General features: G+C 43.5%; 1 protein-coding gene across 11 annotated transcripts in view; it reads left to right on the forward strand.

The window, feature by feature from the left end:
- Positions 1 to 20,706, forward strand: part of COL13A1 (collagen type XIII alpha 1 chain) — a 184,874-nt gene that overhangs the window by 28,633 nt on the left and 135,535 nt on the right. For all 11 annotated transcript variants that reach the window (XM_053304228.1, XM_053304224.1, XM_053304226.1 and 8 more), the window contains exons 4-6: positions 15,697 to 15,732; positions 18,518 to 18,544; positions 20,610 to 20,636. In XM_053304228.1, the coding sequence (XP_053160203.1) occupies positions 15,697 to 15,732; positions 18,518 to 18,544; positions 20,610 to 20,636 (90 nt within the window). The remainder of the gene's footprint in view (positions 1 to 15,696; positions 15,733 to 18,517; positions 18,545 to 20,609; positions 20,637 to 20,706) is intronic.

Below are 20,706 nucleotides of genomic sequence, written 5' to 3' on the forward strand. Positions count from 1 at the left end.
TTTAACGTTTTGTTTATACTGCAATCAACTCCAACTGTATTATTTCATTATTATTTATTCAATTTCTATACCACCCTTCCAAAAATGGCTCAGGGTGGTTTACATAGAGAAATAATAAATAAATAAGATGGATCCCTGTTCCCAAAGGACTCACAATCTAAAAGAAACATAAGATAGACACCAACAACAGTCACTGGAAGTACTGTGCTGAGGGTGGGGCCAGTTACTCTCCCCCTGCTAAATAAAGAGAATCACCACATTAAAAGATGCCTCTTTGTCCAGTTAGCAGGGGTTAACTGTACATCACTCTCTCCACCTTGCTCTAATTGGTAGTGTCAAAACTATAAGAAAGGACTTTTCCCATCCATTAATGTTGCTTCAGAAATCTACATGAGTTTTCTACAGTGAAGTTCTAAGTGAGTTTGTGGGGTTTCTCCTCTGGAAACAAATCTGACCAATTTGAGGGAATTAGTTGATACTAGCTAGGTTGGGCGCAGAGCATCTGTGCCTCTAGTTTGTTGCCTGTCACCATCCCCCCCGCTATTGCCATTTTGTCGCCCACCCACCCATTGCCGCCACCTTCTTCCCCCTGCCCGCCCATTGCTGCCTCCTTCTTCCCCCCGTTCTCCCATTGCCACCTCCTGCTTTCCCCCTCCTGCCCGTTGCTACCTCCTTCTTTCCCCCACCCGCCTGCCCATTGCCATCTCCTTCTTTCCCCTGCCCGCCTGTTGCCGCCACCTTCTTCCCTCTGCCCATTGTCTGTCCATCCCCATTGCCCGTCTGTCCCCGTCGCCTCCTTCCACCCATGGCATTGCCATTGTCATTTTTGGCACCATCCCACCCACTCCCCGCTGGCTGACCAGCAGCTACTGCAACCGCCATTTTATTCCTCCCACCCATGGCTATCCGGCATCTCTCCGAACTCTCACGAGAGTTGCCACGCATGGGATTAGTCATGGGTATGTCTTAGAGAAATATATATAAAGATATATAAAGATAATGGCAGCGCAATACACATTGATGGGTCTGCTACAATACTTCTCTCCAGACCTTATTTTATTGCATAAATTAAAACATGGAAAGAGGGAATTGCAACAAAGAACAGGGAAGCCAAAAGAATTGCAACAATCAGTGAAGTTTCCCAGGTTGATCTTTCACATATCTATTGTCCATGTCAGCTAAATCTGAGTGGGTTTTTTTCTTTGTTTGTAAATGAACTCCAAGCATATATTCCTAACAACAGAGAGTGGTTCCCTAGATCTCAGCTCTGGAGCAAAATGGCCAATACCTCCATAGACCCACAATTACTCTTCCTCATCCGTATGCTATTTGAAAACACCTCATTGAGAGTAAAGTGTAATAATAAAGGCCACTTGTCAGAACCTGTTGCTACGCAGAAGGGGGTTAAGCAAGGATGTATATTAGCTCCCTTTCTGTTTAATTTTCACATTAATTTCTAATCCCCCTCTTCGACAACCCTGACATCCATTAGCCTAAGTGGCTAAGAGAGCCATCTCGGTATTATTTTATTTTTATTATTTATTATTTATTAATAAAATTTGTACACCACCCCAAATCTTTGTCTCTGGGCGGTTGTGACAATGACGATTTATGGCAATGATGCAGCCATACTATCAAGGATGGTAGTTGGTATGAGGAGGTTGCTACGAAAACTTACACAGCTCTGTGAAGATGAGTCGCTTGTTATAAATACACAAAAGACCAAGGTCATGGTATTTGCTAAGAGACCAAAAGAACATAAATGGCATATTAATGGGTGCAGGGTCGAGCAGGTTAAGACCTATAAGTACCTGGATCTAGTTTCCCATGCAAAAGGTTCATGGGGCCCACAATGTGAATATGTGGCAGCAAGTGCGCAGAGGAGTGCATCTACTGTACTCAAATTCTTTCCCACTAATGGGAGACATTACATTCCAGTGGTGGTTAGGGTGTATCAGGCTAAAATACTGGCACAAATGTTGTATGGGGTTCAGATCTGTCCCAACTGTAATTTTAAACCCTTAGAAGTGGTGCAATCTGGATTTTTCAAATCCCCAGATGTGTATCGAATGCTGTCTTGCATTTAGAAACAGGGTTGACCAGGGTTGAGACACAGGCATGGCTTCATAAAACTACTGGCTTAAAGTATATGCCTGCCCCCAGGGCCTTGCCCCCTTGGTTCTGAAAGATGAGTTTCACTCATCCTGGTGCAAGAGCCTCTATGACAATTTGGGCAGATATGGCTTCTCACCGCAGTATTTATTGGCTTTGGGTCATGATGCTGCCAAAGAAATTATTAAATGGCATGTTGCAGATATGGAGAATAATTGGATTTAAGTCGGGTTATCGCCAATAGCAATTTAGGTGATTTTTCAAACTACTCCCAGCCAGCTGCATACCTCACACACTTGAGCACCTTAAACTAGGGGTGTGCATGGAACCGACTGGCCTGGTTCGATTTGAGTCTCAAACCAGACCAGGCCAGTTTGGTTTGGTCCAGCCCGGCGGGGGGGTGTTCACGGACCTTTTTACCCAGGCCATGCAGAGGCCAATTGCACAGGCGTGGCAGCCTCCAAAATGGCCACCGCACTGGAGGGGGGAAAGAGCCGGCTGAACAGACCAGTTTGGGCCGCAAGGGAGGCTGGCAGGGGGCGGGGGAACCTCCACAGAGCCTCCTGCCCACCTCCTCCAACTCCCCCGAAGAGGGTTAGGCAAAAAATCTTTAACCCCTGAACAGTCAGAGGGTGTTCTGTCCAGGGTCGAACTGAACAGGGGATGGTTCAGTTCGACCCCAAACTGTCAAACTGAACACGTTCGACGTTGAACACGTTGGAGATGAGGAGACAGGGGGTGTGTCCATTGACTGTGGGGCGGCCATTCCAGTCGTGGTGGGGAACAAAAGAAGTAACGTTGGCAGGTCAGCGGGCCATTACAGGGGAAGGGGACTTGGAAATCTAATAGCTGTTTCCTCTTCCGGCTGTCCTGCCAGCTCTTTGACCTTGGGGAGCAGTGCCGATCATCCTTGGAACCCCACCTTGCTCCTCTGTAATGCCAGGTCAGTCCAGAACAAATCAGAAACAATCCATGATTTGATTCTGGATGAAGGTGCCGACCTGGTATGTATTACAGAGACCTGGCTGGGGGAGGCTGGGGGCCCAGTGTGGTCCCAGCTTCTTCCTCCAGGCTACTCAGTTGAGGAGCGGGTGAGGGACCGTGGGCAGGGAGGTGGAGTGGCTGTGGTCTATAAGAATAATCTTTCCCTTACCAGGATCTCTGTTAGAGTGTCGGAGCATATCAAATGTGTGTACTTAAGTCTGGGGACCAGGGATAGACTGGGACTTCTGTTGGTGTACCAATCGCCCCGCTGCTCAACAGAGTCCTGGACTTGGTCTTGGATTTGCTGTTGGAGTCCCCCAAGCTTGTGGTGCTGGGGGACTTCAATGTTCACTTTGGGACCAATTTGTCCAGGGCAGCTCAGGAGTTCATAGTGGCCATGATGACTATGGGCCTATCCCAAGTGGTCTCGGGGCCAATGCACATTGCAGGTCACATGCTTGATTTGGTCTTTCACTCTGATCAGGGTGGTGTTCTGTGAGTGGGGAATCCTATGATTTCCCCATTGTCGTGGATGGACCACCATCTGGTTAAGGTTAAGGTTGGACTCACAATCACTTCGCACCTTCACAGGGGTGAGGGGCCTATTAGGATGATCCGCCCGAGAAGGTTATTGGATCCAATATGATTTCAAGAAGCCTTGGAGGGATTTAGTGTTGGCTCTGCTGGTGATCCTGTTGATGTCCTGGTGGAGAATTGGAACAGCAAACTCATGTATACTGGGACAGTATACATGATTGCTCCTAAGCGTCCTCTCCGACCTGCTTCAAAATTGGCCCCGTGGTATACGGAAGAACTACGGGGGCTGAAGCGGTGAGGTAGACAACTGGAACACAAGTAGAGAAAGACTGGTCTTGAATCCGACAGATTGCAACATAGAGCTCATTTGAAGACCTATGCTCAGGCGATACGTGCGGCAAAGAAGCGATTCTTTTCTGCCCATATTACATCCACAAGTTCACGTCCAGCGGAGTTGTTCAGGGTTGTGAGAGAGCTAGTGAGTGCCCCTCCTCCCTTGAATCAGAATCTGGAACCATAATTTACCCGCTGTGATGTGTTTAATGAATTATTTGTGGAAAAAATCTCTCTTATTTGGGCCGATTTAGACTCCGTCTCCACAATTACCTCAGTGTCTGTTGTGGAGGTGTCCAGCGACTCCTCTTGTGTGATTAGGTTGGATCAGTTCCAGTTTGTGACTCCTGAGGATGTGGACAAGCTGATTGGAATGGTGCGGCCTACCACCTGTTCTCTTGACCCTTGTCCGACATGGCTTATATTATCTGGCAGGGGGGTTGTTGTAGAAGGCCTGGTAGAGATTATAAATGCATCTCTGAGGGAAGGTAGAATGCCTCCTTGTCTTAAGGATGCAATTATTAGACTTATTCTGAAGAAGCCTACCCTGGATCCCTCGGACTTGAACAACTACAGGCCTGTCTCCAACCTTCCGTGGCTGGGCAAGGTAATTGAGAGGGTTGTGGCCTCCCAGCTCCAGACAGTCTTGAATGAAACTGATTATCTTGACCCATTTCAAACTGGCTTTCGGGCTGGCTATGGGGTGGAGACTGCCTTGGTCGGCCTGATGGATAATCTCCAATTGGCAATTGACAGAGGAAGTGTGACTCTGATGGTCCTTCTGGACCTCTCGGTGGCCTTCGATACTATCGACCATAGTATCCTTCTGGAGTGTCTGAGGGGGTTGGGAGTTGGAGGCACTGCTTTGCAGTGGTTCCACTCCTACCTCTCGGGCAGGTTCCAGATGGTGTCCCTTGGAAACTGCTGTTCTTCAAAATCTGAACTTTGGTATGGTGTTCCCCAGGGCTTCATATTGTCTCCAATGTAGTTTAATATCTACATGAAACTGCTGGGAGAGATCATCAGGAGATTTGGTGCAGGGTGCTATCAGTTATCAGGGTGCTATCGGATACAAATCGATTTGTACCTGAATCTAGGTGATTTGGGTGATTGGGAGACAAAACGAATCACCCCTGTGGTCCATTGGCTAGATTCGGGTACAAATCGAATCGTGGCTGATTCGATTTGAATCGATTCGGGTTTTGGATCTGTCCTATTAATTTCCCCAGATTCCCAGCTTTCATTTGAAGGTGTGTAATGAATCCTCATAAGGATTCGAGTGAAAGTTATTATACACCAAAGAATCCAAACACTTGAAAAATAGTGACCACACATTTTGCTCCATAACTCCACTTCTATAAGGGCTAGAGCTTAGCTTTCTTTTTTAAATGAAAGCTGGGAATCTGGGGAAATTAATAGGAAAGATCCAAAACCCAATTTGAATTGAATCAGCCATGATTCGATTTGTACCCGAATCTAGCCAATGGACCACAGGGGTGATTCGTTTTGTCTCCCAATCACCCAAATCACCTAGATTCAGGTACAAATCGATTTGTATCCGAATCGATTCTCACATCCCTAATCTTTTTGTGGATCAACATGCAGTTGTCATAGTGTGGAAAGCAAGATTCTGTGCAGCAGCCTGTATAACTGAGACGGCAACAACTTAGTTGTAACTGAGATTTTTGCATAACCTGATGTGGTGTTATCAAGTTTTCCTGTTTTGATTTTGTTTTGTTTTATGCTGATTTATATTTTGGTGTGTATGTTGACTGGTCATTGACCGTAATAAATTATTACTTACTTACTAACAGAGAGTGGCCAATGCTCTACATGGAGACATTCTCAGGCCCGATTTCTGGCATCTCCTGATAAAGGTTTCCAAGTAAGCAGGCTGGAAAAACACATTGCCTGGGAAAGCCACTGCTAATTGCATAGATGATATTGGTACAAATGGGCCAATCTGACTTATTATAATGCAATTTTGTATGTCATATCCATGTATCAGGAATGAATCTTCTGTGGAGTAGGAATGTGCACGGAACTGTTCGGCACTCCATTCTAGGAATGCCGAACTGGTTCTGTCAACCAGCATTTGAGCCTGTTTGGAGGGCAGGGGGGTTTCTTTCAGGGGAAGGGGTGGTGCTGCCTACCTGCCAGCCCTCACCCTGCTGGTCCCCCCCCCCCCGCTGGCGCTCTCATAAAAAGCAGGTGCACAGGGCTGCAGCATGCCTCCCTGCAGTCCTGGTCAGCGTTGCCACGCAAATGGCCGATATGTGTGCATGTGTGTGCCGTGCACACGCGCATTGGCCATTTGAGTGGCAGAGCTTCAGGGAGACACACTGCAGCCCCACGTGAGTGTGCTTTTTGTGAGTGTGCCAGCAGGGGGAAACTGGTGAGTGGGGGCTGGCAGGTAGGCACAGCCTCCTCTGGCCCTTAAAGAACCCCTCACCCTCCCAGGAGTACACAGAACCAGTTCCGTGCACATCCCTACTGTGGAGACTTGTATTATTTCAGCTTGGGCTCCCAGCTTATCAAACAGGAAACATACTAGAAAGGGGGCTGCTGTTCAGGTCTACTGAGGTACTTATTACCCCTTCACATTAGACTTGTATCCGGTTTAAAAAAAATTGTTTCAGCCACTTTTATGTTTTATTGACTGAAGCAATGAAGCTGACTTTTTAATATCTGTTTACTAGCTATCTTCAGCATTCATCCGTTGCCATATTTGGTGACCACAGTCCAACTCAGTTAGGCATGCTTAAGCTCATGGAGATAAATGAACATTGGCGCACATTTCTGTGATGGATTGTAGGTCACATCACACTGCAAACAACCCTGCTTACTAAAGAAATGTTAAATATTCTTTTCACACAACAATTCCTGGTACAATCAACATGGGAAAGGGCATGGGATTATGCCTGTTGGCCCAGTGCCTACTTCCATATGTTCATCTGAACTTGTGCACAGAGCCTATCCCTATACAAGCTGTATGTGCATGGGGTCTGTACACTCAATTTGCACCCTGAAGAAATGCAGGTTATAGACTGTGCATACAAACTGTACCCTGTAGGGTACTGATCATGTATGCAGAGCCTATGTATTTACACCTTTTATGTGCATAAACTGTGTGCATATGGTTAGATGAATACATGGAGATTAGGGATGGGGCCAAGAGACCTTATACTGCTCTCCACTCCACATATTGGGCCTTTCCAGACAGCAATACACTGTGGTTCATGACCAAGACATGCAGGGTCCCACTGCATAGGCGTTGTGGCCTCCAGAATGGCCAATGCGCTAGAGAATAGGCCCAGAAAGGGCTGAAGATACCCGAACTGGTTGATTTTTAGGAGAAGGGAGGCTGGTTGTGGGAGGGAGAACTTCCATGGACCCCTTGCCATCTTGGAGAAGCCCCCCAGAGGAGTGAGTTAAAAAGAAAAAGGGGGGATGGTTCAAAAATTGTTCGTTAAATCCCCAACTGAGGTGTGTGTGCGTTCAGTTCAGGGTTGAGCCAAACCAGTGCTGGTTCAGCTCAACCCTGAACTTTCGAACCAAACCAGTTTGATGTCGAACCAGTTCAGATTCAAATTGGTTTGCATACCCCTACTGCACACATGCTGCAGCAAGCTTCTGCATTACTGCCAAGTGCAATCTTTTTATCTGTACACGTGCTGAGCAGGGACCTTGTGTGGTTTTCACAATGCCACCTGCTAGCCAGCTCCTGCATTCCAGGAAGAACCCATCCTTACCCCCATCTCCACAAAAGATGTAGTGGTTAAAGTGTAGGAGTAGGACTGGGAGCCCTGAATTCAAATCCCCATTCAGCCATGAAATTAGTTGCGTGACCCTGGGCCAGTCACTTATCTCTCAGCCTAAACCATCTCACAGGGTTGTTGTGAGGATAAATATAACCCTGTACCCTGCTCTGAACTCCATGGAGGAAGAGCATGATATGTATGTTAAAATAAATAAAAAAATGGGAAAGGGTTGGTTCTTCTCAGAATGTAAAAACGGGTTGGCAGGTGCCCTGCTCAGCATGTGTACAGAGGGTAAGATTGTGCTAGGAAGCAGCACAGAAACTTGCAAAAGTATGTATATCCAGAGTAACATTGTGCTTTGAATATATGTGAATAAGTATGGTCTGCATAACTGTAGGGTTAAATTAGTGCTGGGTCATCCTACCTCTGGTTTAGAGGTAAACCCCTTTTTGTCATTCTTTGCACTTCTGGATAAGGGGGAGGGGAAATGTAGCTGCATGTTTTGAAAAGGCACATCATATAAAATATGCCATTGCACAGAAGAATATTATTTTTTGTGTGATGAATCTGGTGATCTCGGGTTCTAACTGGGAAGGAAAATCAGTTGTCCCCAGCACCTGCTTGCTGAACATCTAGTAATCTGCCCTCAAGACACTTCTGTCCTGCCATTTCTAAACCTCTGAGAATCGGTCTTATAAAATAAAAGGAAATAACATTTCCAATCAGTGCAGAACTTTTTTGAAATTGTTCCTAGAATGAAACTACCAGAGCAAATAATTTCAGGGTTGTGGCTTTAATAAGGCATATATTATGCTTCAAATGGAATACTGCCTGCCATAAGCATTAGTATGGGAGGGAAAATGTTTTTTTTCTCCATCCCCAAATCTATTGCAAAGATGATTTAGTTTAATGGTGACCTGGTGATAAGAGTTAAGGAGCACCTTGATAGCAAAGACACTCAGGGGAACACTGGAATAACAGCATGTTTTAGACAGATGTGAGATGACAAATAGTTTCCAGATAGTCTTTCAGAGGCAAGATGATGTTAGCATTTGCACATCCAGAGTTTTTCAGCTGCTTAACATTACTTTGGATTGCTGGCTTGAGCAAAGCATCGTGCTGAGCATGGCAGAAACAGACATTCTCCATGATTTGGCCGTTCCCAGAGTTCTTTTCTTGCGAACTTGATATAAACAAGATTTGAGGAAGAGAAAGCTAAATGCTTCTTGGAATATCTAATGTCTGAACTTTTGCTCTGGCCATTTATTGTCTTCAGCCCCCAAAGCCAAGCGGTGCAGCATAGCAGTTTACAAGGAAGGTATCAGAGGCCAAGTTGCACCCCTTCCGTCTTTCCTCCTCTATTCTTTTCTTAGCACTTCCTTGTCCATAAGAGTGGTCAGCAAAGGATCAACATCAAGAGATTTATTAATGAAATCCTCTCCTTTCTTGCCCTTTTGGAAAGCTATGGCATGGCCAGGCCATTGAATTTACAGCCGATCAAGTCTCCTTGGTCCCCATCCAACAGCTCCAGGTGGTTTTATATGTTCCGCCAAAGCAAATATCACCTATAGCAACACTTTTTTTACAAAGGGGGTGGGTGGTGGGGAGGAAGACAAGACTAATCCAGTCACACCAGTATTCTGTGTAACAAAGTGCTGTTTGGAGCAATTGGAGATATTTTATAGTCACTGTCATTCTCCAAGGGACTTCTAAAAAGATTTTGGTTTTCCTTCTTTGGCTTGTGATAGTCCTTTTGTAATATGTAATAAAGAGGGAAAGAATATTCCTCAGAACAAATGGTTTTTAAAGTATATATTGGAGAATCCTAGGGCTCCTTGGAAGCTTATTGTTGTATTCGATCTAGTAATCTATTGGCTGAGTTCAGTCAAAATAGGAAACCGGAAGAGAAGAGACCTCCGATTTCCTAACCCGAACATCTGAACTCGGGGAAAGGGAGTTTGTGGCGGAAAGTGACCTGCAGTTTCCTTCACCAAATTCCACTCTGAACCAAAACTGAACCAAATCAAAAACTGTGTTCTACCCAGGTTTGAGAGCTGTGTGTGCTCCCACTTATCTCTTGTTTACACAGTCAGACAGGTGTTATTGACTGGTTTGTTTTATCCAGACATCGAGTCCTTCCCAAGGACCTGGGATGCCAGAATTTTATTGTCAATTGTTATAGATATCGTCGCAGAATATAGGCTGTTCCCAGTAAAGCTGCTTTTTGTAATTGGCTGATGGTGATTTCTGTGACCCCGATGGTGTTGAGGTGCTCTTCAAGGTCTTTTGGAACTGCACCCAGGGCGCCAATTACCACTGGGATTATTTTGGTCTTTTTCTGCCACAGCCTTTCAATTTCAATTTGTAGATCTTTGTATTTGGTGATTTTTTTCTATTTCTTTTTCTTCTATTCTGCTATCCCCTGGTATTGCTATGTCGATTATTTTAACTTGTTTTTCTTTCTTCTCGACTACAGTTATATCTGGTGTATTGTGTGGCAGATGTTTGTCTGTATTTATTTATTTATTTATTTAGCACATTTTTATACCTCCCTAACCCAAGGTCTCAGTAGTCAGAAGTCCCATAATATTTTTACATCTTCATTTTCTTCAAGTTTTTCAATTTTATGGTCCCCCCAATTTTTGGCTATAGGTAGCTTGTATTTTTTGCAGATGTTCCAGTGTATCATCCCTGCTACCTTGTCATGCCTTTGTTTGTAGTCAGTCTGTGCGATCTTTTTACAACAGGTGGTCCACTGTTTCATCTGCTTCTTTACAACGGTGGCACTTGCTGTGTATTATTATTATTATTATTATTATTATTATTACATTTATATCCTGCTCTTCCTCCAAGAAGCCCAGAGCGGTGTACTACATACTTGAGTTTCTCTTTCACAGCAACCCTGTGAAGTAGGTTAGGCTGAGAGAGAAGTGACTAGCCCACCCAGCTAGTTTCATGGCTGAATGCGGATTTGAACTCAGGTCTCCCCGGTCCTAGTCCAGCACTCTAACCACTACACCACACTGGCTCTCAGTTTTCAGTTGTGTGGAGGCAAGGTAGGAGCAAAAGCTGCTCAGGTTTTCCTCCTAACTTGCTTCCACACAATCACTTCTACCCAGGTTTTTCTCCAACTTTGCTTCCATGCAACTGAAAATTGGGAGTGCACATAGCTTCTAAACCCAGGTGGAACACAGTTTTTGATTGTGTGAATGACCTCAATATGTCTCCAAACACTGATATTTTCCAAAATTTCAAATTTCATACATGCTAGCAAAGTTGTGATATCAATTTGCTTAAATAAAACAACTAGTAATATTCAAACTAGACAGGTACACTTGGCAGGTAAGCCTTAATATTAACTACAAATTCAGTATTTAAAACTATGTACAGTTGAAATATGTGGAGCAACCAGAAATGGATTATTGGGAATAGGCATGAGAAGTAAGGGTTTATTGTTTTGTCGTCATGTTGGCTTTATTTAGATCTGTTCTTATTTAGATCTGTTCTGGCAACTCTCTCTGAGTAAACATTTTCTTTATGGGTAAAATAAATGAGGAGACATGAAAGCCAGACAAATGGGTCTGGGTGATGAAGACCACCATCATTTTTGAGGATCAGTATATACTACACAGCTGATTGACTAGCTTGAAATGCCTCATTTTATGGTAGTGATGCGGTTACATAAAGAATTCCTATAAAGTGTTCCCAGGCACAGCAAACTGCACCAAAAAGGACTGATGAGTGAGCTTGAAGTTGTAAAACACATGTAACTGATTCAGAAAGTTCATACAAGCTGACTGGAATTCAGAATGAACCCTGTTGCTGTGCTGCTTAGGCCTCGCTATATTTCCCACCATTCACACAAAACAAGATTGAAAGATTGTAGCTGAAAACATCTGGAGAGAAACCCCACAGCCCCCTACATCAAACAGCTTTCCTTCATCAACAATTATTTGTGTATACTGAATTTGTACCCTTGCCGTGGGGTATACAATATAACTGTACCTTGTGAGGCTGTTCTCACGCGCAGCCTAACCCAGGCTAGGGAAGCCTGGCCTGAGTTAAGCTGCACAAGAGAACCTCGGGATTGGGCCTGATACCAGCAGGGCACTGCCACCTAGCTCAGCTTTTTAGCCCAGCTGTTAGCCTGAGTTAACAGCGCCAATGCACCGTTAGCCCAGGCTCCGGGATTGTGTGTCCCCTCGGGCTTCATTTAGCCTGCGGAGACACAGAGATGGGCGCCTAGAACACCCATCTCCTGGGAGAATCCTCCAATGTGCCACGCTTTGCTCATGGTGCTTTGTGGGATACCCAGAGCCGGGATGCAGTGTCCCAGCCTCTGGTGCGCCACACTGCCTAGTGCAGCAGCGGATCATCTGGGAGTGTGGTTCACACTCCCAGCAACAATACATGGATCATCTGGGGGAAAGGTAAGCGTCATGCAGCCTTCCCCTGCCCTCCTGCCCCCGCCCACCTGCCTGGCCCAAGTGTTTTTCAGGAAGACTATAACCTTCATACTGTGTAACTGTACCTATTTCAAGAGTAAAATGCCACCTTCTTTGCTAAGACCTTGTACCAAGCTTCACAACTTTGCTATGATGAATGAAGTGAGCCTCGCTCCCAAATACTGCTCTGCATTACCTGTATTGGCTGGTTTAAATTGCCAAGGTTCCTCCAGAGAATGAGGGCCTGGTAGCAGTTATTTGAAGGAGGCAGTTGGTGAAGTGGGCTAATAGGGAATTGTAGCAGCAACAGTTGTTTGGAGATGGCTGTGGACAAGGGGGAGACCTCAACAAAATGTGGCAGTATATCCCCAGCTCCTAAAAGGAATGCTTTTGTTCAAGCCTCCAAGCAGCCTGGAACATACATACGTTTGTTTGTTGTTGTTTATACATGGTTATGTTTATCCTCACAACAACCCTGTGAGGCTGAGAGATAAGTGACTGGCTCTGAGTCACCCAGTGAGTTTCAGGGCTGAATTGGGATTTGAACATTTAAACATTAACCTTGTAGCATTGTTTGTGTCTTGAAATGTTTTCAAACTGTGCTATATTTCTCTAAGGACAGCTCAGTAATGGCTGTCAGTCCCAAACTTACTTACTTACTTATTCAATTTCTATACCGCCCTTCCAAAAATGGCTCAGGGCGGTTTACACAGATAAATAACAAATAAATAAGATGGATGCTATGTTGCTTATTGCTATGTTGTATGGGTAGAGGAGTTTTGGAGAGTAGGAATGGAGAAAGTTCCTTCCTTCCTTCCTTCCTTCCTTCCTTCCTTCCTTCCTTCCTTCCTTTCTCTTGCCTCTCCTGAAACTTCCCCATACACCATAAGGAGAATAATTTTAACCTGATGGTGCACATCTCCCCACAACCCTAATCCCACCTGCAAAAGTCAATAAACCATTGGGATCTTGAATAGGCCAATCCCCTTTCCACCCTGTTTTTCTTTTTTTAAACTGATGCTTAACTGCCTCAACATTCCATAGGTCCCAGAAGCAGAGAATGCATCCTTGTTGGGCTATTTGGAATGTTTTTCCTTTCTCTTTTAATTTATGGATTCGTTTTCCCCCTGCATGCTTGGGAATTTCCAGAGGTTGAAGAAGCCTCTTATTTTGTCTGTGATTGGCCCTGAGCCTGTTCTCATGACCATAGATTCCTGAGTAAGAGAGGATTAACCCAGGACCATGTGGTCGTCTAGGGCAGCAAGAGTTCTCCTGACCCAGCAGATTGGAACCTGTGTGGCTCAGTTCCACTACCCAGGTTAAAAGTGAGGTTGGAGACAAAACAGAGCCCATCCTACCTTTTGTTATGGTAATCTGTGCAGCTGGCACATTTCAAACTGTTCCCGGGCTGCTAGTGGCCAAGTTAACCATAAAGTTGGGGTGAAAGTGGGGCCAGGGAGAGGGAAACTGTTGCTGTGCTAAGGGCTGCCTCTCCGCTGCTCATGCAATACATTGTGGTATAGCTGGAGCCCCCAGCTTCCTATTTCAGCTCTAGAGAATGCATGTCTGCCCACATGTGCTGTAGAGTTAAAAGGAGAATCTGATCATCTGGGAGCAAGAACCATAGGATCCTGCCTTCCCCCCAGTCCACCAACATCTGGCCGTAAGAACAACCTCCCTGTTTCACTGCCAGACTGGTAGACACAGGCCTATGAAATTTGGTATTAGAAAGAATGGCAAATATTATTATAGCAGTATCTTGTAAACTGTGTTTTGGCAGATGACCAATACGTGCTTCTGAAATATCACTAAAATTTAGAGGATGTCATCCTAATCCATTGCTGTTGGCTCTGCACATCACCCAGCAAATCTTTTGCAGTGGTACCCATGACCCAAGAGACTACACCTATTGACTTCTCTGATTCTGCCAAGCTCTCCTGATGACTTATCAGGTTCAACTTCTAGACATCCTGGCTCTGTCCAGGCCAGGGGAATCAATATTTTGAAATCAAGGGTGGAAACCCTAGAGGAGAATGGTGAGATGCTTCTGTGTGTAGTCACTCAACAACCAGATCCACCAATTTCAGCATAATACAGACTTCTATATTTGGCAGTTTATAATGATGTGATGAATTTTTCACAGTTTGTAAATGGCAGATCCACTGCTTATGTTGTGCAACATAACATGAGTAGTGTTGGTACACCCATACTGCTGCAGGCTCATAGCAAAGCACTGGCCATCTTGCACAAGAGTGCAAATATTTCAAATCGCATACCCACACTTTGGAAGTGCTAGTTAGATCAGGAACACATCAATGGACTGACAGTGACATGTTTGTGATATAATGGCCACTTCCAGAGTGCCAGCATGCTACTTGAAGTATTGGCACTCCTGATAAAACCACAAGACTGCCAACATTTCGCAACGAGCCTGCAGCAGCACAGGTGGATTGGCACCACCTGCATTATCCTGTGCAACATGTAGGTCAGTGAGGAGTTTCACATGAGTGGCTTGCCACATGAAGTAACCTTTAGCTGGATGCCATTTCAAGTGGCTGGCCATCATATGTCTGTTTTTTTCAATTGGGAGTGTGATTTAATGTCCATATACCATTTCAGGTGTGGATGCCACAGTTTCCATAGTTCTCACACTGATCTGGTTTGGCTTCATACAAACCGCATAAGCAGTGCCCAGCCCTATGGAAGCCTGTCATTTGTGCAGCTTGTAAACATGTCCTGAAGCTAAAACATATGGATGGAAGCCTTTCCATGTACCTACCCAGACCATATGTTAAGAACAGCAACTGCAGCAGTAACCACACCAGGAATAGTATGTGTAAAGGGAGCCCTGAGGTTTGCCACTCAGAAAAATAAGAGTTTTGCGGGGCTACATTTCAAATACTCAAAATAACAGTATTGGGGGGCCACCTAATGGCGCAGCGGGGAAATGACTTGATTAGCAAGCCAGAGGTTGCTGGTTTGAATCCCCGCTGGTATGTTTCCTATGGGAAACACCTATATCAGGCAGCAGCGATATAGGAAGATGCTGAAAGGCATCATCTCATACTGCACGGGAGATGGCAATGATATACCCCTTCTCTACTAAAGACAACCTACTACATCCTCTACTACTCTACTAAAGACAACCACAGGGCTCTGTGGTCGCCAGGAATTGACCCTGACTCGACGGCACACTTTACACTTTAAAACAAAAAATAGTTTTGTGGTGCCTGAGCATAGCAATATGCATGTTCTGATGTTGAGGAAATATGCATTTGAAATTAAGGATTCAATATTCTGTGTGAGCTTCCAGACACTTTAGAAATAGTTTTGTCTTGTGCAACTTGTTTCTGTATCACACTGTCAGGAGCTGATCCCTCAGGTCATGTAAAACAAATGTACCTATTTGAATCTGGCAAATGAAAGAGGGTAGGAAATCATGAGGCCTGATGGAGTGATTTAGTCACACATGTTGCTGCCTCATCTGTTTCTTCTAATCTCTTTTTCCGCTTCATTCTATTCAGGGACAGCCTGGAACAAGAGGTTTTCCTGGGTTTCCAGTAAGTGGCACTGTTAATGCATACTGTTATGTATGAATGATATATTTCCAACTATAGCATCACTAAAAGCTAAATGCCTCTCAGTGCATCTGTTCTAAAAATGACTGACGAGATTATGTAATAGAAAAGATGTTGCTATTTCATTCAGGGTTTTTTTACTTTTTTATTTTTGCAAAATGTGTAATCTTGTTCTTGCCATTTTTCATAAATAATTCAGCAATATAAATTCTGTAACCTCAAACTACAAAAATGTACAGAGTTACTTGAATTAACTTCCAGATTTGCTAATGTGAAGAACATAAGATAAAAGATCAAACTTCAAGATCAAACTTTATTATCCAATGATGAGGATATTGTTCTGTATTTTAATGATATCCTTACCTTTTTTACTGTTTAGTGGATAAAAGGCAGCCAAATAGTCTGGAGCCTGTACTGTTTTCAAGGAAAGCCTAAGCTCTTTGGTTTTCTTCCATATCTGCTGTATCCTCAGTCCTTAAGATCCACCAATCAATACTTGGCTCTTTCTAATCTTTCCTTTTTATTTTTCACAAGAAGAAATTTAACTGTTAATAAGTTAATAAGTGGACTATAACACCCGTGGTTCTTAGTATGCTTTCCATTTGTCATTCATATTGAACAACATTGAAATTGAGGGGTCAATGGGATGTTAAGAATAGGGTTTTTAAAAAACAAACTTCAGAATAACATGATTCAGGCCTGGTCTATTCTGTAAACAAGTACAGAAGAAATACAGAACAAAAATACATAAAAGCAGGCCTGCTCAACTTTGGCCCCCCAGCTGTTTTTGGACTACAACTCTCATAATCCGCAGCCACAGTGGCCAATAGCCAAGGATTATGGGAGTTGTAGGCCAACATCTGCAGAAGGGCAGAAGTTGAGCAGGCCTGCATAAGCCCTGCATAAAATCAAGGAAAAGGCACAATTTAGCCAAGGTTAAGCACATGTAAATCACATTGAAGTGAACAGATTGTGCCAAGAGTGGGGAAAGTCTTAATTAAATGAAATTGCCGCCTGAAGAATGCAAAATAAGAGAGAGCCCTTCAGGATATACATATAAGAACCAAACCTCTGTGCTATTGATCTTACTCAACTGGAAGCATCAGCAGAGAAAATGTAGGTGGAATGGCCTACAGCATGCAGCCCACAGATTTAAAAGCTACCAAGGTTGTCCTCATGACCTTAACAAAGGTGGGGAAGGAAGTGGGGGCGGAGGCAGGGTTGAACCTATCTTCCCTCCAGAGGAGCAAGGAGTTCCTCTTCGGCGCACCAGTGCACACCCACACAATCCGCACTGCTCCTGGAAGCATGGATTGCTTGAGACCAGGAAAACGAGTCCTGGTCTCCAGGAATCACATAATGCATAAGGACGGTGCATTGGCGGATTCCCCCATGAGTCAAGCACTCTAGGTGCCCAACTCTGTGTGCGCTTGGACACATACATGATCCCAAACCTAGAATTGAGGATGCACTCGCACCCTCTAACCCTGGTTAAGGGCCGGGGTTAAAAGTTGGTCTAGTGAGGGCAGAAGTGCTGGAATTGGGAGCAATCCCTGTACCCCACACTATCAGTCTTCCAAGGTGGGCTGATGCGCTCTGTCCGGAGCAGCGGGCTGGTCTACCGCCAATCCCAATTAATCCAGCTCTCCCCAGAAAAAAAATACCATTTTGAGGCCTGTTTTTCCAGCAAAATGGGCCTCAAGATAGTGTTCAAATCACCCAAATCGATTTGGGTTGAATCAAGGGTAATTCTCCTCGACCCTGGATTGGAACCTCTATTTTGAAGATGAATCAATTTGGGGTTGAAGGTGCAAATCTCCTCTCATTCAGCCCAAATTGATTTGAAGGTGAATCAAATTGCACATCCTACACATTCATAATTATTATGGATTGTTTGTTTATCATATTTTCATACCACCTGATATGTACTTCTTTAGGCAGTACATGTTTAAATTTTAAGAGCTGTCTCCATAACAATTAGAAAACTGATTATGGATTGAATTCATGTTTTGGAAGACAGAATTTTGTTTCTAACAAAATAAGTAAGTTATTTTCATTTTTTAAAACAATCTTTCTCCCCAAGTTCCCCTTCTACTGTATACTTTTGTTAAAACATACTCAAATTTTCTAAATATAGCATCAAAACTGACAAGAAAGCTCAAAGGAACAGTAAATACCTCATTATTTAAAACAAAACTGTTATCTTCTGCTGTTCTAATGAGAAACTATCTAATGAAGAGCTAAATTTCGTGCTTAAACTTTTTCTCATCCTTAGCAACATTTTGTGAGAGAACTGAAGAACCTTTAATTAAACATTCAACAATGAGGTGTCCATAATTTTATCTATTTTCTTCATGCAATGGCAGGAGTTCCACTCATGGTGCCAACCACATGCTGTCTATGTTGCACTTTGGCATCCAGATGACAACTCCACTGTTAAAATAACAACAAAGAAATTTTCAAAGTGAGAGCGAAAACACAGCACAATCATTATGGTCTTAACCTATTGGTCAGCTCTCATACACAACAAGCTGCCACACATCTCTCCAAGATTCTGTTTCTCTTAAAGCTCTATCAACTAACCACAAAAAAGCTTGTAATATTATTTGTGGTCTTCACTGCCTATCTCTTTTCTCATTTTGTATGCTGTGCCTAAGACCTGTTAGATCTTCATGTTGTGAGCCGCATAGATGGGCCACCAACACTCTAAATGACTTGTACCATTTTAAGTCAATTCCTCACTTCTTTTGTTCCTTCTTAATTTCAGGGCCCTATCGGTTTAGATGGAAAGCCAGTAAGTGAAACATTTTTTCTCTTATTCTAAATCTTGCTCTTAGCCTTGTGACCCAACATTTTTCTACCCATAAGACTTTCATTTTTATTTTTAAATGATTCATTAGGAAAGTATGGGTGTTTGATGCCAGAAGTACGAATATGACAAATATTTATACACCGCTTTTCAACCAAAGTTCCCAAAGCAGTTTACATACAGAAGTTAATTAATTAATTAAATGGCTGCTTGTCCCCAAAGGGCTCACAGTCTAAAAAAGAAATAAGAAAGGCACCAACAACAGCCACTGGAGGGATGCTGTGCTGGGGTTGGATAAGGCCAGTTGCTCTCCCCCTGCTAAATAAAGAGAATCACCACTTTTAAAAGGTGCTTCTTTGCTCAGTCAGCAGGGGTGAACAAAATGTCACTAATCTTACCTTAGAAAATAAACACCAGAATTATTCAAAGGTGGGTTGCTTTATGTTTCTTTTTTAGATTGTGAGTCCTTTGTGGGACAGAGAACCATTTTATTTATTTATATCTATGTAAACCACTTTGGGAACTATTTGTTGAAACGTGGTATATAAATATTTGTTGTATTTTTATTCCTCTGTCATGACTTTTTTGGTTAATCTATTCTCTGAGAGTTATAACTCATTTAAACACATAAGTATAGAAAAGTATATTTTAAATCACAGAAGAATAATGCATCAGACATCTTAGGCTAGATGAGTGGGCTAAATTTACTAGCTTTCAATATCACTATGGTGCCAACTATCTATTTACACTGGGTTTAAGCATAAAGAAAACCTTCCTACATCTTCTTTATACAGCACATTTTAAAAGGGGAGAAAAAACCCCTAATACTGAGTTTCCTTCCTCTTTAAATTCTAGACTTTCAAATGCAAAGAGAACACACATTATTCAAAGCAGTGAAACAAGAGGCACAAATAAGTGTGCAAACTGTGTTATTACCACAATGGCTGTATATGCTCATCTACTGCATCAACTTCCTTTTTTAAACTTTACAGAAGTTCTAGCCCACCCTATCACAATACCTAATTATCTCACATTGGCATATTGGCCCACATCCACCAAGCAGAATCTTGCATATTCCATTCAAAACCGTGAATTAATTCCTTTTAAGTTCAGCCACTTAATGGCATAGTGGGGAAGCCACCTGCCTCGAGAGCAGGAGGCTGTTGGTTCAAATCCCCGCTGGTGTGTTCCCAAAATATGGGAATCTCCTATATGATATAGGAAGGTGATATAGGAAGGTGCTGAAAGGCATCATACTGTGCGGGAGAAAGCAATGGTAAACCCCTCCTGTATCAATGGTAAACCCCTCCTGTCTTTTACCAAGAAAACCACATGGTTGTATGGTCGTTTCTGACTTGATGGCACAACCTTTCCTTCCTTTTCAGTTTTGTTATCCTCATAGTTTCCTGTGCACAGAAGAGGGAGCCATGGTCCTTTCTGTTTTGGAGAGGAAAGTGTATTCTCCCTACTAGCATGTATTCTCAAGAAAGTATTACTTATGAAGTTCATAATATACTGATAAGGCATAAAGAATTCATATCATATATAGCAGATTAGAAAATTAGCATCTTATATCTGGAGGAAAGCTCTAAAGTAGGGATGTGCACAAATGGCCCATGTAGGGGTGTCGGAACGGGGAGCGGGCACCACGCTTGCTCTACCAAAGACCATGCACAGTTGTGGAGCTGTTCCCTGCAGACAGCGTGCAGCATTGGCATGCACATGGCTGCCTTGCATGCACCAAGAAAAGCATCGGGGCAGCAGAGCAGGTAAGGGCCTGCTTTTTAAGGGAACTGCTCCCTGCCCCTCCAAACTAGTTCAGCTGCTTCCCAAAAGAGGTGCCAAAGTGGTTCATATACATCCCTACTCTAGAATCAAGAAATGTAAATACATGTGGGGCACACAAATTGCAAGACTGCTTCATAGTACTATGGAAAAAAACTCAGAAAATGACAAATCATCACAAAACTATGAGGTTCAGTATTGTTCCTTGTTCTGTAAATGAATGAAATGGCTGCACCTGAAACAATCTTCCTTTTTGTAATTTCAGGGTCAAACTGGACAGAAGGGGGAAATGGTAATAAGATATTAATCTTCATCTATGTGATAAATTTGGTTGTGTCTGGAGGCTCTCAAGCATATGAACG

Source organism: Hemicordylus capensis, chromosome 3 (genome assembly GCF_027244095.1).
Source record: "Hemicordylus capensis ecotype Gifberg chromosome 3, rHemCap1.1.pri, whole genome shotgun sequence".
NCBI lineage: Eukaryota > Metazoa > Chordata > Lepidosauria > Squamata > Cordylidae > Hemicordylus > Hemicordylus capensis.